The 27,216-nt window shown below is 44.0% G+C and overlaps 1 protein-coding gene across 12 annotated transcripts in view; it reads right to left on the minus strand.

Annotated features, from left to right (window-relative positions):
- Nucleotides 1-27,216, minus strand: part of dbn1 (drebrin 1) — a 429,629-nt gene that overhangs the window by 45,712 nt on the left and 356,701 nt on the right. For all 12 annotated transcript variants that reach the window (XR_011345015.1, XR_011345012.1, XR_011345011.1 and 9 more), the window contains 2 exons: nucleotides 21,322-21,465; nucleotides 18,878-19,557 (listed from right to left, as the gene is read on the minus strand). Coding sequence is in view for 6 of the 12 variants with exons in the window: in XM_069899279.1 (XP_069755380.1) it covers nucleotides 18,878-19,557; nucleotides 21,322-21,465 (824 nt within the window). In the remaining 6 variants the exon portion in view is untranslated. The remainder of the gene's footprint in view (nucleotides 1-18,877; nucleotides 19,558-21,321; nucleotides 21,466-27,216) is intronic.

A 27,216-nucleotide genomic window follows, 5' to 3' on the forward strand; every position in this document is an offset into this window, starting at 1 on the left:
CAGTGCCATCTGACTAGACACAATATCTTCTGAATAGAGGCAGTACATTCTGACAAGTCACACTACCATTTGACAAGATGCAGTACTTTCTGACTAGACACATTACCTTCTGACTAGAGGTAGAGTCTTCTTACAAGACTCAGTGCCTTGTGACTGGATGCAGTACCTTCGGACTAGAGACAGATCCTTCTGACTACATGCAGTCTTCTTCTTTGGCTTGGCTTCGCGGATGAAGATTTATGGAGGGGGTAAAAGTCCACGTCAGCTGCAGGCTCGATTGTGGCTGACAAGTCTGATGCGGGACAGGCAGACACGGTTGCAGCGATTGCAGGGGAAAATTGGTTGGTTGGGGTTGGGTGTTGGGTTTTTCCTCCTTTGTCTTTTGTCAGTGAGGTGGGCTCTGCAGTCTTCTTCAAAGGAGGTTGCTGCCCGCCGAACTGTGAGGCGCCAAGATGCACGGTTTGAGGTGATATCAGCTCACTGGCGGTGGTCAATGTGGCAGGCACCAAGAGATTTCTTTAGGCAGTCCTTGTACCTCTTCTTTGGTGCACCTCTGTCACGGTGGCCAGTGGAGAGCTCGCCATATAACACGATCTTGGGAAGGCGATGGTCCTCCATTCTGGAGACGTGACACATCCAGCGCAGCTGGATCTTCATCAGCGTGGACTCGATGCTGTCGACCTCTGCCATCTCGAGTACTTCGATGTTAGGGATGAAGTCGCTCCAATGAATTTTGAGGATGGAGCGGAGACAACGCTGGTGGAAGCGTTCTAGGAGCCGTAGGTGATGCCGGTAGAGGACCCATGATTCGGAGCCGAACAGGAGTGTGGGTATGACAACGGCTCTGTATACGCTAATCTTTGTGAGGTTTTTCAGTTGGTCGTTTTTCCAGACTCTTTTGTGTAGTCTTCCAAAGGTGCTATTTGCCTTGGAGAGTCTGTTGTCTATCTCGTTGTCGATCCTTGCATCTAATTAAATGATGCAGCCGAGATAGGTAAACTGGTTGACCGTTTTGAGTTTTGTGTGCCCAATGGAGATGTGGGGGGTAGTCATGGTGGGGAGCTGGCTGATGGAGGACCTCCGTTTTCTTCAGGCTGACTTCCAGGCCAAACATTTTGGCAGTTTCCGCAAAACGGGACGTCAAGCGCTGAAGAGCTGGCTCTGAATGGGCAACTAAAGTGGCATCGTCAGCAAAGAGTAGTTCACGGACAAGTTTCTCTTGTGTCTTGGTGTGAGCTTGCAGGCGCCTCAGATTGAAGAGACTGCCATCCGTGCGGTACCGGATGTAAACAGCGTCTTCATTGTTGAGGTCTTTCATGGCTTGCAGTAACATCTGGCAAAATGCACTATCATGTGGCAAGATGCAGTATCCTCTGACTAGAAGCAGTACCTAATGACTAGACCCTGTGTCTTCTGTCTAGATGCTGTAATCTCTGACAAGACGCAGTACTTTCAGACTCAATGTAGTGCCTATTGACTAGAAGCAGTGTTTTCTGACTAGAAAATGAGTTTTCTGACTAGACGCAGTGCATTCTGGCTAGACGCTATACCTTCTAACTAGACGCAGTTCCTTCTGACTAGACCCAGTGCCTTCTGACTTGATTCAGTGCCATATGACTAGAATCGGTACCTTCTGAACAGAGGCAATAACGTCTGACTAGATGCAATGCCTTCTGACCTGAGGCAGCGCTTTCTGACCTGACGCAGTGCCTGCTGACTAGGCGCAATTATTATGACAAGATACAATACCTTATGACTAGAAGCCGTACCTTCTTAATAGGCTCAGTGCCTTCTGACTAGATGCAGTGGCTTCTGACTTTAAACAGTAACTTCTGACCAGACGCAGTGCCTTCTGACCATATGTAGATCCGTCTGACTAGACGCAGTGCTGTCTGACTAAACGCAGCATCTTCTGTCTAAATGCAGTTCCTTTTGACTAGACGCAGCACCGTCAGACTAATGCAGTGTTATCTGACAAGGTGTAGACATTATGACTAGATGCAGTCCTTTTGATTAAATGCAGTGCCGTATGACAAGACACAGTGCCTTCTGACTAGATACAGTGCCTTCTGACTAGATGCCGTACCTTCTAACAAGATGCAGAGTTTTCTGACTTGAAACAGTAACTTCTGACCAGACGTAATACCTTCTGAACAGATGCAGTTCCGTCTGACTAGACGCAGTGCCGTCTGACTAAACGTAGTATCTTTTAACTAAAAGCAGTACCTTCTGACTAGAAATAGTGCCTTCTGACTTGAAACAGTAACTTCTTACAAGATGTAGTACATTTTGACAAGACACAGCACCGTCAGACTAATGCAGTATTATCTGACAAGGTGTAGACATTATGACTAGATGCAGTACCTTCTGACTAAACACAGTACTGTATGACAAGATGCAGTACCTTCTGACTACACACAGTGCCTTCTGACTAGACACAGTGCCTTTTGACTAGACACAGTGCCTTTTGACTAGACACAGTGCCTTCTGACTAGACACAGTACCTTCTGACTAGACACAATGCCTTCTGACTAGACGCCATGCCTTCTAACAAGATGCAGTGTCATCTGACTTGAAACAGTAACTTTTGACCAGACATAGTACATTCTGACTTGAAATAGTAACTTCTGTCTAAACACAATACCTTCTGACTAGAAACAGTGCCTTCTGACTTGAAACAGTGCCTTCTCACTTGAAACAGTGCCTTCTCACTTGAAACAGTGCCTTCTGACCAGACACAGTACTTTCTGACTTGAAACAGTAACTTCTGTCCAGTCACAGAACTTTCTGACTAGAAACAGTGCCTTATGACATGAAACAGTAACTTCTTATCAGGCGTAGTACATTCTGACAAGACGCAGTACCTTCTGACTAGACGCAGAGCCTGCTGATTAGACGCAGTGCCTTCTGAATAGACACAGTGCCTTCTAACTTGAAACAGTAACTTGTGACCAGACGCAATACCTTCTGAACAGATGCAGTTCCGTCTGACTAGATGCAGTGCCGTCTGACTAAACGAAATACCTTCTGACTAGACACAGTGCCTTCTGACTAGACACAGTGCCTTCTGACTAGACACAGTGCCTTCTGAATTAAAACAGTAACCTCTGACCAGACTCAATGCCTTCTGACCAGACTCAGTGCCTTCTGACCAGATGCAGATCCGTCTGACTAGACACAGTACCTTCTGACTAGACACAGTGCCTTCTGACTTGAAACAGTAACTTCGGAACTGACACAGTACATTCTGATTGAAAGAGTAACTTCTGTCCAGATGCAGTACTTTCTAACTAGACGCAGTGCCTTGCAACTAGACGCATTGCATTCTGAATTGAAACAGTAACTTTCTGACCAGACGCAATAATTCCTTACTAGATTCTGTAACTTCTGACTAGACACAGTGCCTTCTGACTTGAAATAGTAACTTCTGACCAGACTCAGTGCCTTCTGACAAGATGCAGATCCATCTGACTTGATGCAGTGCCATCTGACTAAACACAGTGCAGTCTGAATAAATGCAGTACCTTCTGACTTGAAACAGTAACTTCTGACCTGACACTATACATTCTGATTGAAACAGTAACTTCTGTCCAGACGCAGTACCTTCTGACTAGATGCAGTGCCTTCTGACTTGAAACAGTATCTTCTGACTAGATACAGTACCTTCTGACAAGATACAGTACCTATTGACTAAAGGCTGTGCTTTCTCAAATATGGAGTAACTTCTGACAAGACGCAGCACCTTCTGACTAGGTGCAGTAGATTCTGATTAGATGCAGTACCTTCTGACAAGATGCAGCACCTTCTGATTAGAAGCAGTAAATTCTGACTAGCTGCAGTTTCTTCTGACTAGACGCAGTGGATTCTGAATTGAAACAGTAAGTTTCTGACTAGATGCATTACCTTCTGACTAGATGCAGTACCTTCTGATTAGACACAGTGCCTTCTGACTAGACGCAGTATCTTTTGACATGAAACAGTAATTTCTGACCCAACACAGCGCATTCTGATTGAAACAGTAACATCTGACCAGACGCAGTACCTTCTGACTAGACGCAGTGCCTTCTGACTTGAAACAGTAACTTCTGACCAGACGCAGTACATTATGACGAGACGCAGTACCTTCTGACTAGACACAGAGCCTGACAACTAGACACAATGTCTTCTGACCAGACTCAGTACCCTCCGACTAGATGCAGAGCCTTGTGATTAGATGCAATACCTTCTGACAAGAAGCAATATTTTCTGACATTACACAGAACCTTATAACAAGACGCAGTACCTTCTGACTGGACCCAGTGTAATCTGACTAGATGCAGTACCTTCTGACAAGATGCAGTACCTTTTGACAAGACGCAGTACTATTTAACATAATGCAGTACCTTCTGACTAGATGCAGTGCCTTCTGACAAGATGCAGTACCTTCCGACTAGATGCAGTACTTTCTGTCAAGTCGCACTTTGTTCTGACCAGACACTGTACCTTCTGACCAGACGCGGTGCCTTCTGACCAGACGCGGTGCCTTCTGACCAGACGCGGTGCCTTCTGACCAGACGCGGTGCCTTCTGACCAGACGAGGTGCCTTCTGACCAGACGAGGTGCCTTCTGACCAGACGCAGTGCCTTCTGACCAGACGCAGTGCCTTCTGACAAGATGCAGTGCCTTCTCACAAGACGCAGTGCCTTATGACTAGATACCGTGGCTTCTGAGTAGATGCAGTGTCTACTGACTACATGCAGTGCCTTCTGGCTAGACGCAGTGCATTATGGCTAGACATAGTGCCTACTGACCAGAAGCAGTGTCTTCTGTCTAGATGCAGTTCCTTTTGACTAGACACAGCACTGTCTGACTCTTCTCTTTGGCTTGGCTTCGCGGACAAAGATTAATGGAGGGGTAATGTCCACGTCAGCTGCGGGCTCGTTTATGGCTGACAAGTCCGATGCGGCACAGGCAGACACAGTTGCAGCGGTTACAAGGGAAAATTGGTTGGTTGGGGTTGGGTGTTGGGTTTTTCCTCCTTTGTCTTTTGTCAGTGAGGTGGGCTCTGCGGTCTTCTTCAAAGGAGGTTGCTGCCCGCCGAACTGTGAGGCGCCAAGATGCACGGTTTGAGGTGATATCAGCCCACTGGTGGTGGTCAATGTGGCAGGCACCAAGAGATTTCTTTAGGCAGTCCTTGTACCTCTTCTTTGGTGCACCTCTGTCTCGGTGGCCAGTGGAGAGTTCGCCATATAACACGATCTTGGGAAGGCGATGGTCCTCCATTCTGGAGACGTGACCTACCCAGCGCAGTTGGATCTTCAGCAGCGTGGATTCGATGCTGTCGGCCTCTGCCATCTTGAGTACTTCGATGTTGGTGATGAAGTCACTCCAATGAATGTTGAGGATGGAGCGGAGACAATGCTGGTGGAAGCGTTCTAGGAGCCATAGGTGATTCCGGTAGAGGATCCATGATTCGGAGCCGAACAGGATTGTGGGTATGACAACGGCTCTGTATACGCTAATCTTTGTGAGGTTTTTCAGTTGGGTGTTTTTCCAGACTCTTTTGTGTAGTCTTCCAAAGGCACAATTTGCCTTGGCGAGTCGGTTGTCTATCTCGTTGTCAATCCTTGCATCCGATGAAATGGTGCAGCCGAGATAGGTAAACTGGTTGACCGTTTTGATTTTTATGTGCCCAATGGAGATGTGGGGGGGCTGGTAGTCATGGTGGGGAGCTGGCTGATAGAGGACCTCAGTTTTCTTCAGGCTGACTTCCAGGCCAAACATTTTGGCAGTTTCCGCAAAACAGGACGACAAGCGCTGAAGAGCTGGCTCTGAATGAGCAACTAAAGCGGCATCGTCTGCAGAGAGTAGTGTACAGCCCCTCACCCCAAGTCCAAAGCCCGCTGCGCAGCTCATACGGCAAAGTACTCCTCAGCGACAAGATCTCCATCCTCAACCGATGGTCAGAACACTTCCAATCTCTTTTCAGTGCCAACCGCTCAGTCCAAGAATCTGCCCTGCTCCAGTTCCCTCAACAGCCCTTAAGGCTAGAGCTGGATGAAGTCCTCACCCGGGAAGAGACATATAAGGCAATTGAACAACTGAAAAGTGGCAAAGCAGCAGGTGTGGATGGAATGCCCCCAGAGGTCTGGAAGGCTGGCGGCAAAACTCTGCATGTTAAACGGCATGAGTTTTTCAAGCTCTGCTGGGACCAAGGAAAGCTGCCTCAGGACCTTCGTGATGCCATCATCATCACCCTGTACAAAGACAAAGGCGAGAAATCAGACTGCTCAAACTACAGGGGAATCACGCTGCTCTCCATTGCAGGCAAAATCTTCACTAGGATTCTCCTAAATAGAATAATACCTGGTGTCGCCGAAAATGTTCTCCCAGAATCACAGTGCGGCTTTCGCGCAAACAGAGGAACTACTCACATGATCTTTGCCCTCAGACAGCTCCAAGAAAAGAGCAGAGAACAAAACAAAGGACTCTACATCACCTTTGTTGACCTCACCAAAGCCTTCGACACCATAGTAAGAAAGGGCTTTGGCAAATACTAGAGCACCTCGGATGCCCCCCAAAGTTCCTCAACATGGTTATCCAACTGCACGAAAACCAACAAGGTTGGGTCAGATACAGCAATGAGCTCTCTGAACCCTTATCCATTGACAATGGCATGAAGCAAGGCTGCGTTCTCGCACCAACCCTCTTTTCAATCTTCTTCAGCATGATGCTGAAACAAGCCATGAAATGAAGACACTGTTTACATCCGGTACCGCACGGATGGCAGTCTCTTCAATCTGAGGCGCCTGCAAGCAATGTCTGACTAACACAGTGTTATCTGACTAGATGCAGTGTTTTCTGATAAGACGCAGTGTCTTTTGACATGATGCAGGGCTATCTACAAGACCCAGTACCATCTGACTAGACGCAGACCCTGCTGACTAGACACAACGTCTTCTGACCAGATGCAGTGCCCTCTGACAAGGCGCAATACCTTCTGACAAGACATAGTACCATCTGACAAGATGCAGTACTTTCTGACAAGACTCAGTGACTTCTGACTAAACACAGTGCCTTCTGACAAGACGCAGTACCTTATGACTAGATACTGTGCCTTTTGAGTAGTTGCAGTGTCTACTGACTATATGCAGTGCCTTCTGGCTAGGCGCAGTGCATTATGGCTAGATGTAATGCCCACTGACAAGAAGAAGTGTCTTCTGTCTAGATGCAGTTCCTTTTGACTAGACAGCACCGTCTGACTTCTTCTTTCTTTGGCTTGGCTTCGCGGACGAAGATTTATGGAGGGGGTAAAAAGTCCACGTCAGCTGCAGGCTCGTTTGTGGCTGACAAGTCCGATGCGGGACAGGCAGACACGATTGCAGCGGTTGCAGGGGAAAATTGGTTGGTTGGGGTTGGGTGTTGGGTTTTTCCTCCTTTGCCTTTTGTCAGTGAGGTGGGCTCTGCGGTCTTCTTCAAAGGAGGTTGCTGCCTGCCAAACCATACTGCAATCCACTGAAGAGGTACTGGGCTTCTCCTCCAGGAAAAACAAGGACTGGTTTGACGAAAACAGCCAGGAAATCCAGGAGCTGCTGGCAAAGAATCGAGCTGCCCACCAGGCTCACCTTACAAAGCCGTCCTGTCCAGAGAAGAAACAAGCCTTCCGTCGCGCATGCAGCCATCTTCAGCGCAAACTTCGGGAGATCCAAAATGAGTGGTGGACTAGCCTCGCCAAACGAACCCAGCTCAGCGCGGACATTGGCGACTTCAGGGGTTTCTACGAGGCTCTAAAGGCTGTGTACGGCCCCTCACCCCAAGTCCAAAGCCCGCTGCGCAGCTCAGACGGCAAAGTCCTCCTCAGCGACAAGATCTCCATCCTCAACCGATGGTCAGAACACTTCCAATCTCTTTTCAGTGCCAACCGCTCAGTCCAAGATTCCGCCCTGCTCCAGCTCCCTCAACAGCCCCTAAGGCTAGAGCTGGATGAGGTTCCCGTCTGACTAATGCAGTGTTATCTGACAAGGTGTAGACATTGAGACTAGATGCAGTACCTTCTGACTATACGCAGAGTCTGCTGACTAGACAGTGTCTTCTGACCAGATGCAGTTCCGTCTGACTAAACGCAGTGCCTTCTGACTAAACGCAGTGCCTTCTGACTAAACGCAGTGCCTTCTGACTAAACGCAGTGCCTTCTGACTAAACGCAGTGCCTTCTGACTAAACGCAGTGCCTTCTGACTAAACGCAGTGCCTTCTGACTAAACGAAGTGCCGTCTGACTAAACACAATACCTTCTCACTAGACGCAGTACCTTTTGACTAGACACAGTGCCTCCTGACTTGAAACAGTAACTTCTGACCTGACACAGTATATTCTGATTGAAACAGTAACTTTTTTCCAGATGCAGTGCCTTCTGACTTGAAACAGTAACTTCTGATCAGGCTCAGTACATTCTGACTAGACAACGTACTTTCATACTAGACGCAGAGCCTGCTGACTAGACACAGTGTCTTCTGACCAGATGCAGTACCCTCTGACAAGGCACAATATCTTCTGACAAGACATAGTACCATCTGACAAGATGCAGTACCCTCTGACAAGACCCAGTGCCTTCTGACTGGATGGAGTGCCTTATGATTAGACGAAGTTCCTACTGACAAGAAGCAATGCCTTCTGACTAGACGCAGTATCTTCTGACTAGACGCAGTACCTTCTGACAAGATGCAGTACCTTCCGACTAGACCCAGTACTTTCTGTCAAGTCACAGTTTCTTCTGACCAGACGCAGTACCTTCTGACCAGATGCAGTACCTTCTGATAACATGTAGTACCTTCCGACCAGATACAGTACCTTTTGACAAAATGCAGACCCTTCTGAATAGACCCTGTGCCTTCTGACTAGACCCTGTGCCTTCTGACTAGACCCTGTGCCTTCTGACTAGACCCTGTGCCTTCTGACTAGACCCTGTGCCTTCTGACTAGACCCTGTGCCTTCTGACTAGACACAGAACCTTCTGATCAGACACAGTACCTTCTGACCAGACGTAGTGCCTTCTGACAAGACGCCGTACCTTATGACTAGATACCATGCCTTCTGAGTAGATGCAGTGCCTTCAGGCTAGAAGCAGTGTATTATGGCTAGAACTAGTGCCTAGTGCAACTAACTGCCGCTTTAGTTGCCCATTCAGAGCCAGCTCTTCAGCGCTTGACGTCCTGTTTTGCGGAAACTGCCAAAATGTTTGGCCTGGAAGTCAGCCTGAAGAAAACTGAGGTCCACCATCAGCCAGCTCCCCACCATGACTACCAGCCCCCCCACATCTCCATCGGGCACACAAAACTCAAAACGGTCAACCAGTTTACCTATCTCGGCTGCACCATTTCATCAGATGCAAGGATTGACAACGAGATAGACAACAGACTCGCCAAGGCAAATAGCGCCTTTGGAAGACTACACAAAAGAGTCTGGAAAAACAACCAACTGAAAAACCTCACAAAGATAAGCATATACAGAGCCGTTGTCATACCCACACTCCTGTTCGGCTCCGAATCATGGGTCCTCTACCGGCATCACCTACGGCTCCTAGAACGCTTCCACCAGCGTTGTCTCCGCTCCATCCTCAACATTCATTGGAGCGCTTTCATCCCTAACGTCGAAGTACTGGAGATGGCAGAGGTCGACAGCATCGAGTCCACGCTGCTGAAGATCCAGCTGCGCTGGGTGGGTCACGTCTCCAGAATGGAGGACCATCGCCTTCCCAAGATCGTGTTATATGGCGAGCTCTCCACTGGCCACCGTGACAGAGGTGCACCAAAGAAAAGGTACAAGGACTGCCTAAAGAAATCTCTTGGTGCCTGCCACATTGACCACCGCCAGTGGGCTGATATCGCCTCAAACCGTGCATCTTGGCGCCTCACAGTTTGGCGGGCAGCAACCTCCTTTGAAGAAGACCGCAGAGCCCACCTCACTGACAAAAGACAAAGGAGGAAAAACCCAACACCCAACCCCAACCAACCAATTTTCCCCTGCAACCGCTGCAACCGTGTCTGCCTGTCCCGCATCGGACTTGTCAGCCACCAACGAGCCTGCAGCTGACGTGGACATTTACCCCCTCCATAAATCTTCGTCTGCGAAGCCAAGCCAAAGAAGAAGAAGTGCCTAGTGACAAGAAGCAAGGTCTTCTGTCTAGGTGCAGTTCCTTTTGACTAGACACAGCACCCTTTGACTAATATAGTGTTATCTGACAAGGTGTCGACATTGTGACTAGATGCAGTACCTTCTGACTAGACACAGTGTCTTCTGTCTAGACACAGTGCCTTCTGACTAGACACAGTGCCTTCTTACAAGACGCAGTACTTTCTGTCAAGTTGCACTTTCTTCTGACCAGACGGAGTACCTTCTGACTAGATGCAATACCTTCTGACCAGATGCAGTACCTTCTGACAACATGCAGACCCTTCTGAATAGACCGTCTTTTCTGACTAGACCCTGTGTCTTCTGACTAGACACAGTACCTTCTGACCAGATTCAGTACCTTTTTACAACATACAGATCCTTCAGAATAGACCCTGTGTCTTCTGACTAGACCCTGTGTCTTCTGACAAGACGCAGTACTTTCTGACCAGACGTAGTGCCTTCTGACCAGACACAGTACCTTCAAACCCGATGCAGTACTTTATGACTAGATACCGTACCTTCTGAGTGGATGCAGTGTCTACTGACTACATGCAGTACCTTCTGACTAGACACAGTGCCTTCTGACAAGATGCAGTACCTTCCAACTAGAGGCAGTACTTTCTGTCAAGTCGCAATTTCTTCTGACAAGACGCAGTACCTTCTGAATAGATGCAGTACCTTCTGACCATGTGCAGTACCTTCTGACAACATGCAGACCCTTCTGAATAGACTCTGTGTCTTCTGACTAGACCCTGTGTCTTCTGACTAGATGCAGTGTCTTCTGACAAGATGCAGTACCTTCTGAATAGATGCAGTACCTTCTGAATAGATGCAGTACCTTCTGAATAGATGCAGTACCTTCTGTCAAGTCGCAGTTTCTTCTGACAAGACGCAAAACCTTCTGACCAGATGCAGTACTTTATGACTAGATACTGTGCCTTCTGAGTGGATACAGTGTCTACTGGCTACATGCAGTGGCTTCTGGTTAGACCCAGTGCACTATGGCTAGACGTAGTGCATACTGACAAGAAGCAGTGTCTTCTGTCTAGATGCAGTTCCTTTTGACTAGACAGCACCGTCTGACTAATGCAGTGTTATCTGACAAGGTGTAGACATTGAGACTAGATGCAGTACCTTCTGACTAGGCGCAGAGCCTGCTGACTAGACACAGTGTCTTCTTACAAGATGCAGTACTTTCTGTCAAGTTGCACTTTCTTCTGACCAGACGGAGTACCTTCTGACTAGATGCAATAGCTTCTGACCAGATGCAGTACCTTCTGACAACATGCAGACCCTTCTGAATAGACCGTCTTTTCTGACTAGACCCTGTGTCTTCTGACTAGACGCAGTACCTTCTGACCAGATTTAGTACCTTTTTACAACATACAGATCCTTAAGAATAGACCCTGTGTCTTCTGACTAGCCCTGTGTCTTCTGACAAGACGTAGTGCCTTCTGACAAGACGCAGTACCTTCAAACCCGATGCAGTACTTTATGACTAGATACCGTACCTTCTGAGTGGATGCAGTGTCTACTGACAAGATGCAGTACCTTCCGACTAGAGGCAGTACTTTCTGTCAAGTCGCAGTTTCTTCTGACAAGACGCAGTACTTTCTGACCAGACGTAGTGCCTTCTGACAAGACGCAGTACCTTCAAACCCGATGCAGTACTTTATGACTAGATACCGTACCTTCTGAGTGGATGCAGTGTCTACTGACAAGATGCAGTACCTTCCGACTAGAGGCAGTACTTTCTGTCAAGTCGCAGTTTCTTCTGACAAGACGCAGTACCTTCTGAATAGATGCAGTACCTTCTGACCATATGCAGTACCTTCTGACAACATGCAGACCCTTCTGAATAGACTCTGTGTCTTCTGACTAGACCCTGTGTCTTCTGACAAGATGCAGTACCTTCTGAATAGATGCAGTACCTTCTGTCAAGTCGCAGTTTCTTCTGACAAGACGCAGTACTTTCTGACAAGACGCAATACCTTCTGACCAGATGCAGTACTTTATGACTAGATACTGTGCCTTCTGAGTGGATACAGTGTCTACTGGCTACATGCAGTGGCTTCTGGCTAGACCCAGTGCACTATGGCTTGACGTAGTGCATACTGACAAGAAGCAGTGTCTTCTGTCTAGATGCATTTCGTTTTGACTAGACACAGTGCCTTCTGACTAGACGCAGTGTCTTCTGACAAGACGCAGGACTATCTTACAAGACCCAGTACCATCTGACTAGATGCAGACCCTGCTGATTAGACACAGTGTCTTCTGACCAAATGCAGTACCCTCTGACAAGGCGCAATACCTTCTGACAAGACATAGTACCATTTGACATGATGCAGTACCCTCTGACAAGACCCAGTGCCTTCTGACTAGACGCAGTACCTTTGGACCAGACCCAGATCCTTCTGACTAGACGCAGAGCCCTCTGATAAGATGCAGTACCTATTGACTAGAGGCTGTGCTTTCTGACATGACGCAGCAACCTCTCACTAGACCCTGTGCCTTCAGACTAGACGCAGCACCATCTGACCAGATGCAGTAACTTCTGACTAGACGCAGTACCTTCTGACAAGAAAAATACCTTCTTACCAGATGCAGTAACGTATGACGAGATACCGTGCCTTCTGAGTAGACACAGTGTCTACTGACTACATGCAATGCCTTCTGGCTAAATGCAGTGCATTATGGTTAGACGTAGTGCATACTGACAAGAAGCTGTACCTTCTGTCTAGATGCAGTTCCTTCTGACTAGACTCAGCACTGTCTGACTAAACACAGTATTTTCTGACAAGGTGTAGACATTCTGACTATATGCAGTACCTTCTGACTAGATGCAGTGTCTTCTGATTAGATACAGTACCATCGGACTTGATGCATTTCCTTATGACAAGATGCAGTACCTTCTGACTAGATGCAGTACCTTCTGACTAGACGCAGTGTCTTGAAACCATATTTTCTACCTAGACACAGGGCCTTCTGGCCAGACGCAGCATCTTCTGAATACAGGCAGTAATTTCTGACTAGACACAGTACTTTAGGACTAGACGCAGTACTTTCAGACTAGATGCAGTGCCTTCTGACTAGAAGCAATATCTTCTGAATAAAAGCAGTACCTCTGACTAGAGGAAGAGCCTTCTGACTAGACGCAATGCCTTCTGATTAGACGCAGCACCTTCTGACTAGATGCAGCACCTTTTGACTAGATGCAGCACCTTCTGACTAGACGCAGCACCTTCTGACTAGACGCAGCACCTTCTGACTAGACGCAGCGCCTTCTGACTAGATGCAGTGCCTTCTGACTAGATGCAGCGCCTTCTGACTAGACGCAGTACCTTCTGATAAGATGCAGTACCTATTGACTAGAGGCTGTGCTTTCTGACATGACGCAGCACCCTCTGACTAGACCCAGTGCCTTCTGATTAGATGCAATCCATTCTGACTAGAAGCACTGCCTTCTGACTAGAAGCAGTGTCTTATGACTAGGTGCGATATCTTCTGACAAGATGCAAAATCTACAGACAAGACGCAGTACAACCTGGCAAGATACAATACCATCTGACTAGATGCAGTACCTTCGGACTAGACACAGATCCTTGTGATTAGATGCAATACCTTCTGACAAGAAGCAATACCTTCTGACATTACACAGTACCTTATGACAAGATGCAGTAACTTCTGACTAGATCCAGTGTATTCTGACTAGATGCAGTACCTTCAGACAAGACGCAGTACCTTCTGACAAGATGCAATACCATTTGACATAATGCAGTAACTTCTGACTAGACACAGTGCCTTCTGACTAGACCCTGTACCTTCTGACAAGAAGCAATACCTTCTGACATTACACAGTACCTTATGACAAGATGCAGTAACTTCTGACTAGATCCAGTGTATTCTGACTAGATGCAGCACCTTCAGACAAGATGCAGTACCTTCTGACAAGATGCAATACCATTTGACATAATGCAGTAACTTCTGACTAGACACAGTGCCTTCTGACTAGACCCTGTACCTTCTGACAAGATGCAGTACCTTCTGACAAGACGCAGTACCATTTGACATAATGCAGTACCTTCTGACCAAACACAGTACCTTCTGACTGGGCGCAGTGCCTTCTGACAAGATGCAATATCTTCTGACAAGATGCAAAATCTACAGAAAAGACGCAGTACCACCTGGCAAGATACAATACTGTCTGACTAGATGCAGTACCTTCGGACTAGACGAAGAGCCTTGTGATTGGATGCAATACCTTCTGACAAGAAGCAATACCTTCTGACATTACACAGTACCTTATAACAAGACGCAGTAACTTCTGACTAGGCCCAGTGTATTCTGACTAGATGCGGTACCTTCTGACAAGATGCAGTACCATTTGACATAATGCAGTAACTTCTGACTAGACGCAATGCCTTCTGACTAGACCCAGAACCTTCTGACAAGATGCAGTACCTTCTGACTAGACTCAGTGCCTTCTGACTAGATGCAATATCTTCTGACAAGAAGCAAAATCTTCAGACAAGACGCAGTACCACCTGGCAAGATACAATACTGTCTGACTAGATGCAATACCTTCGGACTAGACGCAGAGCCTTGTGATTAGATGCAATACCTTCTGACAAGAAGCAATACGTTCTGACATTACACAATACCTTATGCCAAGACACAGTTACTTCTGACTAGACTCAGTGCCTTCTGACTAGATGCAATATCTTCTGACAAGAAGCAAAATCTACAGACATGACGCAGTACCATTTGGCATAATGCAGTACCTTCTGACCAAACACAGTACCTTCTGACTAGACCCAGTGTCTTCTGACTAGATGCAGTAACTTCTGACAAGACGCAGTACCTTCTGACAACATGCAGTACCTTCTGACAAGATGCAGTACCATTGACATAATGCAGTATCTTCTGACCAAACACAGTACCTTCTGACTAGACCCAGTGTCTTCTGACTAGATGCAGTAACTTCTGACAAGACGGAGTACCTTCTGACAAGATGCAGTACCTTCTGACAAGATGCAGTACCATTGACATAATGAAGTACCTTCTGACCAAACACAGTGCCCTCCGACTAGACACAGTACCTTCTGTCAAGTCGCAGTACCTTCTGACCAGATGCAGTACTTCTAACAACATGCAGACCCTTCTGAATAGACCCTGTGCCTTCTGACTAGATGCAGTACCTTCTGATTAGATGCAGTGCTTTCTGACAAGATGCAGTACCTTCTGACCAGATGAAGTACCTTCTGACCATATGATGTACCTTCTGACCAGATGCAGTACCTTATGACTAGATACCATGCCTTCTGAGTAGACGCAGAGTCTACTGACTACATGCAGTGCCTTCTGGCTAGATGCAGTGCATTATTGTTAGATATAGTGCCTAAGTCTCCAGAATGGAGGACCATCGCCTTCCCAAGATCATGTTATATGGCGAGCTCTCCACTGGCCACCGTGACAGAGGTGCACTAAAGAAGAGGTACAAGGACTGCCTAAAGAAATCTCTTGGTGCTTGCCAAATTGACCATCGCCAGTGGGCTGATATCGCCTCAAACCGTGCATCTTGGCACCTCACAGTTCGGCGGGCAGCAACCTCCTTTGAAGAAGACCACAGAGCCCACCTCACTGACAAAAGACAAAGGAGGAAAAACCCATCACCCAACCCCAACCAACCAATTTTCCCTTGCAACCACTGCAACCGTGTTTGCCTGTCCCGCATCGGACTTGTCAGCCACAAACGAGCCTGCAGCTGACGTGGACATTACCCCTCCATAAATCTTCGTCCGCGAAGCCAAGCCAAAGAAGAAGTGCCTACTGACAAGAAGCAGTGTCTTCTGTCTAGATGCAGTTTATTCTGACAAGATAACGCAGTGTTATCTGACAAGGTGTAGACATTCTGACTAGATGCAGTACCTTCTGACTAGACGCAGTGCTGCATGACTAACGCAGTGTGTTCTGACTAGATGGAGTACCTTCTGAATAGACACAGTATCTTCTGACTTGACGCAGTGCCTTTTGACTCGACGCAGTGCCTCTGGATACAATCCCTGGAGGAGGGTTTTGATTCATTATGCCTGTAATGGCTTTTAAAATGCCATTTTAAAAAATTTTTGCTGAAGCTGGATGTTGAGACTCCAAGAATGTTTGCAGAGACAATGGAACTGCTTTGGAAAGAACTTCAAAAGGAGGTGTAAATTGGAACAGAGTCCAGTCTCAAGTGCTGATAAATCTTTCAAAGATTAAGTTTGGAGACTTGGGAGAGGTTTTTACAAGCAGAGAGAGGAAATAAAACTAATGGGATTCTTGTGTGTGTGTGTGTGTGTGTGTGTGTGTGTGTGTGTGTGTGTGTGTGTGTGTGTGTGTGTGTGTGTGTGTGTGTGTGTGAGAGAGAGAGAGAGAGAGAGAGAAATCAGTTCGACAGTAGCAGTTGAGGCTGTAACAGGACAAGCTGGCAGGCTTGTTGAAAGATCCCATTTTGAAGACAGGTTGTGAGTTCTGAGTTCAGCCTGTTCAAAAACCTTGCAAGTCCTTACAAGAGGAAATGGCTGGCAAGAGTGTTTCTCCTGACAAGGTGTAGACATTCTGACTAGATGCAGTACCTTCTGTCAAGTCGCAGTTTCTTCTGACCAGACGCAGTACCTTCTGACCAGATGCAGTATTTCTAACAACATGCAGACCCTTCTGAATAGACCCTGTGCCTTCTGACTAGAAATAAGGGAAATAAAAGGAACTCTGTGGTGACCTGGAAGAAGTTATCATTTGGAAAACCCCCAATGGGGCAAGTTTCTTTGGTAAGAGACAAGTGACTGATTGGAGGAAATGAGTTTGTGTGTGTCCAACAAGCAACAAATCTCTCTCTGAAACAAACAAGAACCTTCCTGAGCAGTAACCATTTAACATTAAACACCAGAGCCTGGTGAAGATCATTAATGTTGAATTCTGTGCACAGTATAAGAATTGTCCTACACCGGTGAACTTGGAGGTGAAAAGTAAATGATTGGACTGTGAAACAAAGAACTTACCTGAATACATATATATTACATACACGTGCACTTAGAATCAGAAGGGGGTTAGATTAAGTTAAGTTAATAGTAATAAGTTTAAGATTGATCTTATTATGTTTAAAGAAAGTTAAAAACAACTTTTGTTTAAGTAACCATTATCTTGGAGAATTTCTATTGCTGCTGGGATTTGGAGTGTTCTGGGCCTGTAACAGTATGCACAAATCTCAGTGAAAAAAGTTCACAATCTTGAGGCAGAAGAGACAATTTATTCTCACTAAAACTCATGGTTTATTGATGAATGTCAATACTTTTATGGTTGTAGGATGATGCAAAATCACCACGAAGTGGTATGTTTGCAGTGTAGTGACATCAATGCTACCAGTTCAGTGGTATTTCCAGCACCCAATTGTATTCTGCTTCAATAATTTGTCTGAACTTTAGAATAATGTGTCCTACTCTACAATATTTTTCTATTTCCACACCTACAACACATTTAATCTGACTGATTGGTAGCATTAAATCAACTGCCCCCTAAACTCACATTCCGCCTGAAGTAGTCCCTATGCTATAAGTGCTCTGTGATTAGTGAGGAATTGTTTAAGGTGGTATGTGGTGGGGGGGGGGGGGGGTGGTGGAAAGGGAAGGTTGAGAATCACTGCTCTCGACTCAATTTTACTGAAATATTTTGCTTGAGAAAAATTGCACATTTCCTATGGAGTTCTGAAACTGTGCAGATAACAAATCAATGAGGTACGATTAAAATAATGGTTTTCAAACCTTTTTCTTTCCACTCACACACCACCTTAAACAATCCCTTACTAATCACAGAGCACTTAAGGCATAGGGATTGCTTAAGATGGTATGTGAGTTTAGGTGAGCAGTTTGAAAACCACTGCGCTAAATCATTCAGTTGTACATGCTCGGCTCCCATAGACTGTGAGCCACTTTAAAGCCTGATTTCCAATACACCCCAAACCGATTAAAAATCAAAAGGATAAAGTTGGTTGCTCAAGACCCAATGTAATTGGTCCTGCAGTGCTATTAACTATTATTAGAAAACTATTTTCCTGCAGTGTGAAGATATGTCCTAATGTGTCATATCAAAAACTAACAGTATGGCACATTATGATTTGTATCATGGAGACAGAATAAAGTAAACACATAAAACTCTCCAAATTTGCTGGAGCATAAACTAAAATAAAAATCTTTCCTGCTTTCAAACAAAACAGTGGATGACATTGCAACTATCCTTTTTGATTGGGTAGCACTGCAGCACAGAAATTAGAGCAATGGTGTTTCAGCAGCAAGATCTTGGTTTGAACCCAGTACTGTCTCTAAGGGTTTTATGCTCTCCCTGTGACCATGTTGGTTTTCTCTGGGTGCTCTGGTTTCTTCCCACATTCCAAAGATATACAGAGTTAGTAGGTTAATAGGTCACATGGGTGCATTTGGGCAACATGGCCTTGTGAGCCGGAAGGGCCTGCTGCTGTGCTGTACAGTAAAGCAATTAGCACCACTGGCCCGGATTTGAATCCAGCATTGTCTGTAAGGAGTTTGTACGTTCTCCCTATATCAGCATAGGTTTCCTTACACCCTTCAAAACACATGGGGAGTTGTTGGTTAATTGGTGTAATTGGGTGGCACGGGCTCATTTAAATTTAAAATAAAATTAAAATGAAAAATTAAAGAACCTTCGATCCCAGCTTACCTCTGCATCTTGTGGTTTGGGCAGTTCCTGCATTCCAAAACAAAAGTCCTCACTCATCTGTTGTGAACCTGTAAGCTCTATGAGGCTTGGAATGTTCTCCCACTGCTGGGCATCAAGGCAGTCTGGAGGTGGTGCTGGTAACCCTTCAAAACACAGCAAGTTGTCTTCCTCTTTTCCTCCATTGTCCTGTGCCTGCTGCTGTGGTCCAAGCTCTGTCGGCTCCAATTCTGGACACTGTCCTGTTGATTCCCGGAAGTTAACAAGTCGTTGGCTATTTGCATCAGTGTCTGCATGTGTTTCATCCAATTGGTGCCTTTTCATATTGAAGATCAGTTCCATTTCATCAGTAGTGGTGTACATCAATGGCTTCTCTGCTATCTCACTGTATGATTCAGATGGTACCTGGTCTATTCCATTGGCTTCCAAAAGGTCCAGTAAATTGTCATTCACTTGTGGAAAATTGTCATGCGTTTGCAGCTTCCCAATGTTCATGAGGCTTTGTTCCTCAGTACTTGTAAAACTACCCAGCTCAATGTGCACCGACTCTTCAGTGTGCACAAAGCTGGGTGCCTCCGGCCATACAGGGATTGGAGTGTCCATTTCTACAAGACTCGGTTTGTCAGTATAGTTTGACACATTCTGTGTTGGCAGTAGTTCTTCACATCGAATGGGCGGCTTTTCTGGAAAGCACAATGCAGACTTGTCTTGATTGAACACAATTGAAAGAATAAGGAGATAACATTCCATTAATTTACATTTTCATTATAACGTCATTGACCCTTTGGGTACATGTCCCCTTATCTATTTTTTGTTGCCATGACTTCTTTTCAAAAGACCAGTTTAAAAATCCTCCTCTTAATTAAACTGTATCTTCCTCACCACCTTTCTTCCAACTTCAAAAAGGGCTCAAACTAGCCGCTGTATCTCCAGAATTATATACTAACTTCTGTTCAGAGCTATTAATCACAAAATACAGTCATAGATGTAGGCCACCTGACCCATGTCTACATCAGCATTTGGAGCTATTGAACTGGTTTCATCCTCCTGATCTTTTAACTTATCCCTGAAAATGTTGCTGTTAATTTTTTTTCCTATTCTCCTTTTAAATTTGCAACTGAATTTTTTTCTATCACCTAGAGCATTTCTGATCATGTCAACTTGAGTATAGATTCTCTTGGTGTTCATTCAAGTTCTTTTGTCATTTGGCAGTAGTTACTCACTGGAGTGGTAAACTTGGAGCAGAAAAACAAATCCATCTACACAAATCCTATTTTTCTGCATTAGGACTGTATGCCTGGCTCATTTTAAGTGTCCTTCTAAACTTGCTAATTGCTTCTGACCATTCCAGAAATCAATCGCTTTCAATCAGATCACTTTAGAACTCCGTCCTCTTGATTTTTGTATCACGCTGTCTTTGCTATCAAACCCCTATTTTTTGATTATGTCTATTTAATTATATTTTTCTGCTTTAAATTAGAATAACCTCAGTTTCTCACGTCTCTTCTTACAAATGAATTTTCTCATCCTGAAGTCATTGCAGTAAAAATCCCTCCATATGCTTGGCAAAACTAAAGCTGAGTGCCAATGCATGATTAGAGGTTTGTTAATATTCCTGATTTTGCATTTAGTTGTGCCATTATGCACTCCTCCAAATGGAGATCTTTACACTTCCTTACATTTACAACTGTAAATCACCTACCCACTGGCAAAGTCACACAAAGCTTGCTTCATTTGCATTCGTACCATTGCCATCTGTTTAGCAGTCTTCATTGAGGTAAAATGCTGCCACTTTCCCTGTAAAAAGCTGTGCACCCCCTCTAAACCTATGAGAGCAACTTCTTCTGTGTGGACAGAGTCAATTTCGACCATGGTAGTCACTGAGCTGCTAACCTTCCTAATCATAGGCCTATGCTGCTACTGGAGATTAATTTCTGCAGTTTTTGTGAGAATAATCAGAATGTGCGATACATGACAACATCCCAGTTTGAACAACAATGACAACAACCTTTAAGATGCACCTGTGAATTATTTTGCATGTCGGTTTTCTTCATCAGCATTATCAATGCAGAATGACTACATAAAACAATAATTAAAATTGATAAACTAAAATTGACACCCATGGAACAATTTTAATAACTGCATTAATAAGCTATGAGAAGGACTTTTAGGGAAATGGCCTACAAAGATGTCAATGCTCAGGGCAATGCCATTTATTAAGAAGCAGAGCTAAGAGTCATCTTTAGCTGTAAAGGAATTTACTGCAATTAGACCACAGAATGTTTGTCAAAAGGAGAAATCCCCATTATCAAATGATGCCAAGAACACCAATTTCTTTCTTATTGGTTTGTTTGATGGATCACATCATGCATGAATCCAAAATTTACTCCACACTTTGATGATTAAACCATTTTAAAAAAAATAATGTAACCATCCTACAACTATACCTCCATCCAGAATTAAATTTGGAAACTGTTCCTCTGCACCCTCTTCATTCTCCTCATATATTGGTGCAGCAACAATACTTGGATCGGGGGAACTGAAGGATGTTACATCTTCCAGTCTGGTTGATTCATATTGGATTGGGTGGTCTGCAGAGGGTCAAAAAGAAGAATCAAACATATTAACTGCCAAATCTCACATTTAAAAATGAAAAACTATGAAACATACTTCAATATTTTTAAAATCTATCCACTGCTTTATCAATTATGCAGAAAAAAAGTGATTTAGACTTTTAATAATGCAACTGCAGAGAATCTGTAGGGGTCACTGATCATGCGATCATCAGAAAACAACCAATTCACTCAATAAGGGAATTTTCATGGTAGAGTATTTTGCAACCAATAACTTAAGTTGTAGAATTCAAAAGGACTTTTTAGACTAGCTGTGACTAAATAAAGAAATGCTCTTTCCAAATATTTTAGCAGCATAGTTTTCAGCCACTATTTATTTATTTGCATGCCATGGAGGATTTAATTTTGAAGGAACCATCAGACTTTTTCTTTGAGCTTACCAGAGGTTTTTTTCCCCAATGTGGGGGGGGGGGGGGCAATAATTAAGGACTGATTTTCCTCATTCTTTTATTTTAATACAATGCTGCCTTAAATGGATTGATTATAAAGATGAAATGAATGAACTTTCAGCCCATGACGGAAAATAACACAGGGCAAACACAGCCTTGACTAAGGATTGGCAAAAAGCTCTTTTTGTCTGTTCAAATATTGGAGAATTGATGAATGAACACCTTTCTTTGCACGGTCAGAATGCAAATTCAACTTGAAATACAGAAATGTAAGTATGAATTACACACAAGGATGATAGTCAAGTGAATCTTATTAGAAAGTCACAGGCTATTTAGGTATTGGATTTGCTTTTGAGACACAAAGGCTTACCTTTGCAGGTACTCAAGGGAGATAAGAATGTGGAACTTCTTTTCGGAAAGTCAGTGAGTTGGACCTTACCTTGTAATGCACGGACAGAAGATGGAACTGCCTTTCTGGCACACACAAAAGATGAAATTCACTTTGAGGCAAACAACAAAATTAGGAAGGTGGCAGTAGCATGCAGAAAAAGATGGAATTGGTTTTCAGGTACACGTATGATAGAAGAAAGAAAGAAACTGCTATTTAGAGACAGGCAGAAATATGAAACTTTTTTGAGGCAGGTCTGTGGAAATGAGGCACTAATATGTACAAAAAACAAATTCACTGAGGCAGTTGAGTTTGTTGGTAAGGATGTAACAAGCTTCAAATCAGCCACATGTATTTCGACAGGACTTTCCGGGAGCTAGTGGAAAATTCTCAGCAACAGTCGTATATAGAAGATAAAACAGATCAAATCCATTGGGGATTCAAACCCAGCATTATTTATTTTTAGAAATTTCTAACTTACCAGCCATTAATACTCCACAAATGAACACTTTCCAGATTCAGGGACAAATTGAAGGTATACATATTTACCCACTATATTTACAGAGATGTTCTTTTCAATTATTTTAACCATGATCAATATCAAAGAGGTTGCATGTCAATGGAAGCTTCCAAGTGTGTATTAATTTGGATAAGACATTTAATTCCTCCCAAATAGATTTAGAATGTCAGACATGAGCAATGAACAAAGGCTCTGAATTATATTTTTGGGGCTCACTCCCATCTCATCCCTGGCATATTTAAAGTTAGCATTTAATATAATTTGTCCCTCAATATTCTCCTTGCTCAACAATATCATCAAAGTTGCATACATTATTAAAAAATGGTGGTTTGATTTGTGAGAAGTTTGTGCTGATAAATGATGAGAACAGAGCCACACAGTATCATGAGAATCCATGATTAACCACATGAACAAGCCAGCTACATTTCTACATCTGTTCTGGTGATCGTCCACAGGCACTAAGTTGGAAACTGGGAATCATGGAAATTCTTTCATGAAACATTTTTGGTTAATTACTCATGAAAAATTTGAATCACCAGACATGATTCAGAACTGTAGGTGAAAGCTTTGTCCAAAGAGTCCTTTCCTCTGGACATTTTTAACTCTGCCAAACACAGGATTTTACTGGGAAGATCAAAATTCAATACCCACTTCTGATATTCCAGAGAAACTGCAGGTGAGGTCCCATCTTCTTTGACACATTCTTGCATTGAGCATACGCTATGCCCACAGTATAGATGGACAAGGTTCCCAAAATTCTTTTTTTTTAAATATTTCATTTATTGAAACCATGATACATAAATTCAAAAATCATATGTGATTAATAGATAAAACTTTGAAAAAAACATACATGGTATATTATACAAACTAACCCCCTACAACCCCCCACCCTCCTAACCAACCCACTCAACCCCACTTCCCACTAACCTATCTCCCAAAGAAAGGGAAAGAAAGAAAAGGAGATTAACCGTAATAACAAATTTCATTAATTAATTACCATGGATTACAGAAACACCACCACTGTGGATCCGGGAGATTCAAAAACTCAAAACCCATATAATCCTAATAAGGGCTCCAAGTTTTACAATAAAAAAGATAATCATCACATGAGTTATAAGTTATTTTCTCCAACGGAATACAAGACCTCAACTCCATCTGCCATCTCTGTATACTCAAATCAGTCTCATTTTTCCAAGTATTGCTAAACATTTTCTAGCAACAGCTAATGCCAATCTCAAAAATGCAATTTGAAATCTATTTAATTTTAATTCTAAACACAACCTCTTCATATTACCCAACAAAAATACTAAAGGATCTAATGAAAGTTTCACTTTCAAAATAACTTCTAAAAATTCTTAAGTCTATTCCAAAAAGGTTTTACTGTTTCACATGACCAGGTAGAATGTAAAAAAGAACCAACTTCCTTATGACATCAAAAACATAGATCTGAAGAAATTAAATTATATCTCCTTAATTTTTCCAGAGTTAAATATAATTGATGAATAAAATTGTATTCAACTAACTGATACCTTACATTTATAATTTTAATTATACTACTCTTACATAAATTCATCCAATCATCTTGATGAATAAGTATTCTGAAATCCTTTTTCCATTTCAACCTTGTTTTATGTAAATCCATTTTAGTGATTTTATTCTGTAATAAAGCATACATCTCAGATATAAATCCTTTCTTACACCCTCTGTAAGTAAAATTTCAAACTTAAGACTGTCTTGGTAACCGTAAAGTATGTCCAAAATCTTTCAATGATAAAGCTTTAATTTGTTAACAAGAAAAAAGAGTATTTGAAGGAATGTCATATTTCTCTTTCATTCTTTGAAAATAAATAAAATAGCCCATTTCATAACAATCCTGCACAAATTTAATACCCTTATGATCCCATAACATCAAAAGTTGATTATTAAGCATAAAGGGAAAAAAGCTTATTTTGATACAAAGGAGTTTTGTATGAAATCTTCCCTTGTGTACCTTTAACTTCATTTATTTTATACCATAGTTCAATTAAATGTTTTAAAATAGGTAAATTATAATTACTCAATAACTTAGGATTCCATCTATAAACTAATCCATCCTCTTATCACCAATTTGAGATAATTCAGTCTTAGCACATATCAATGACTTTTTCAAATCAAATATTCTATTAATAAATTTCAACTGTGCTGCATCATAATAATTTTGAAAATGTAGGAGTTGTAAACCTCCTAATTCATATTTTCAAGTTAAGTTTTGTAAAGATACCCATGCCATTTTATCCAACCATAAAAATTTTCTCACCATGGAATTCAAATCCTTAAAATTTTCTTTGGGAATCTTATAAGGAATAGATTGAAATAAATACTAAATCCTAGAAAAAATATTAATTTTAATACAATTAATGTAATCAGTCAATCTTTCCATTGATTCAAATCATCTTTAATTTTAGAAAATAATGGTACACAATTTAATTCTGATAAATGCCTATCATTTCTTTCTTTGGCTTGGCTTCGCGGACGAAGATTTATGGAGGGGGTAAAAGTCCACGTCAGCTGCAGGCTCGTTTGTGGCTGACAAGTCCGATGTGGGACAGGCAGACACGGTTGCAGCGGCTGCAGGGGAAAATTGGTTGGTTGGGGTTGGGTGTTGGGTTTTTCCTCCTTTGCCTTTTGTCAGTGAGGTGGGCTCTGCGGTCTTCTTCAAAGGAGGTTGCTGCCCGCCAAACTGTGAGGCGCCAAGATGCACGGTTTGAGGCGATATCAGCCCACTGGCGGTGGTCAATGTGGCAGGCACCAAGAGATTTCTTTAGTCAGTCCTTGTACCTTTTCTTTGGTGCACCTCTGTCACGGTGGCCAGTGGAGAGCTCGCCATATAACACGATCTTGGGAAGGCGATGGTCCTCCATTCTGGAGACGTGACCCATCCAGCGCAGCTGGATCTTCAGCAGCGTGGACTCGATGCTGTCGACCTCTGCCATCTCGAGTACTTCGACGTTAGGGATGAAAGCGCTCCAATGGATGTTGAGGATGGAGCGGAGACAACGCTGGTGGAAGCGTTCTAGGAGCCGTAGGTGATGCCGGTAGAGGACCCATGATTCGGAGCCGAACAGGAGTGTGGATATGACAACGGCTCTGTATACGCTTATCTTTGTGAGGTTTTTCAGTTGGTTGTTTTTCCAGACTCTTTTGTGTAGTCTTCCAAAGGCGCTATTTGCCTTGGCGAGTCTGTTGTCTATCTCATTGTCGATCCTTGCATCTGATGAAATGGTGCAGCCGAGATAGGTAAACTGGTTGACCGTTTTGAGTTTTGTGTGCCCGATGGAGATGTGGGGGGGCTGGTAGTCATGGTGGGGAGCTGGCTGATGGAGGACCTCAGTTTTCTTCAGGCTGACTTCCAGGCCAAACATTTTGGCAGTTTCCGCAAAGCAGGACGTCAAGCGCTGAAGAGCTGGCTCTGAATGGGCAACTAAAGCGGCATCATCTGCAAAGAGTAGTTCACGGACAAGTTTCTCTTGTGTCTTGGTGTGAGCTTGCAGGCGCCTCAGATTGAAGAGACTACCATCCGTGCGGTACCGGATGTAAACAGCGTCTTCATTGTTGGGGTCTTTCATGGCTTGGTTCAGCATCATGCTGAAGAAGATTGAAAAGAAGGTTGGTGCGAGAACACAGCCTTGCTTCACGCCATTGTTAATGGAGAAGGGTTCAGAGAGCTCATTGCTGTATCTGATCCGACCTTGTTGGTTTTCGTGCAGTTGGATAATCATGTTGAGGAACTTTGGGGGACATCCGATGCGCTCTAGTATTTGCCAAAGCCCTTTCTTGCTCACGGTGTCGAAGGCTTTGGTGAGGTCAACAAAGGTCCTTTGTTTTGTTCTCTGCACTTTTCTTGGAGCTGTCTGAGGGCAAAGACCATGTCAGTAGTTCCTCTGTTTGCGCAAAAGCCGCACTGTGATTCTGGGAGAATATTCTCGGCGACACTAGGTATTATTCTATTTAGTAGAATCCTAGCGAAGATTTTGCCTGCAATGGAGAGCAGCGTGATTCCCCTGTAGTTTGAGCAGTCTGATTTCTCGCCTTTGTTTTTGTACAGGGTGATGATGGTGGCATCACGAAGATCCTGAGGCAGTTTTCCTTGGTCCCAACAAAGCTTGAAAAACTCATGCAGACCTCTGGGGGGATTCCATCCATACCTGCTGCTTTGCCACTTTTCAGTTGTTCGATTGCCTTATATGTCTCATCCAGGGTGAGGACCTCATCCAGCTCTAGCCTTAGGGGCTGTTGAGGGAGCTGGAGCAGGGCGGAATCTTGGACTGAGCGGTTGACACTGAAAAGAGATTGGAAGTGTTCTGACCATCGGTTGAGGATGGAGATCTTGTCGCTGAGGAGGACTTTGCCGTCTGAGCTGCGCAGCGGGCTTT

This window comes from Narcine bancroftii, chromosome 9, assembly GCF_036971445.1.
Source record: "Narcine bancroftii isolate sNarBan1 chromosome 9, sNarBan1.hap1, whole genome shotgun sequence".
NCBI lineage: Eukaryota > Metazoa > Chordata > Chondrichthyes > Torpediniformes > Narcinidae > Narcine > Narcine bancroftii.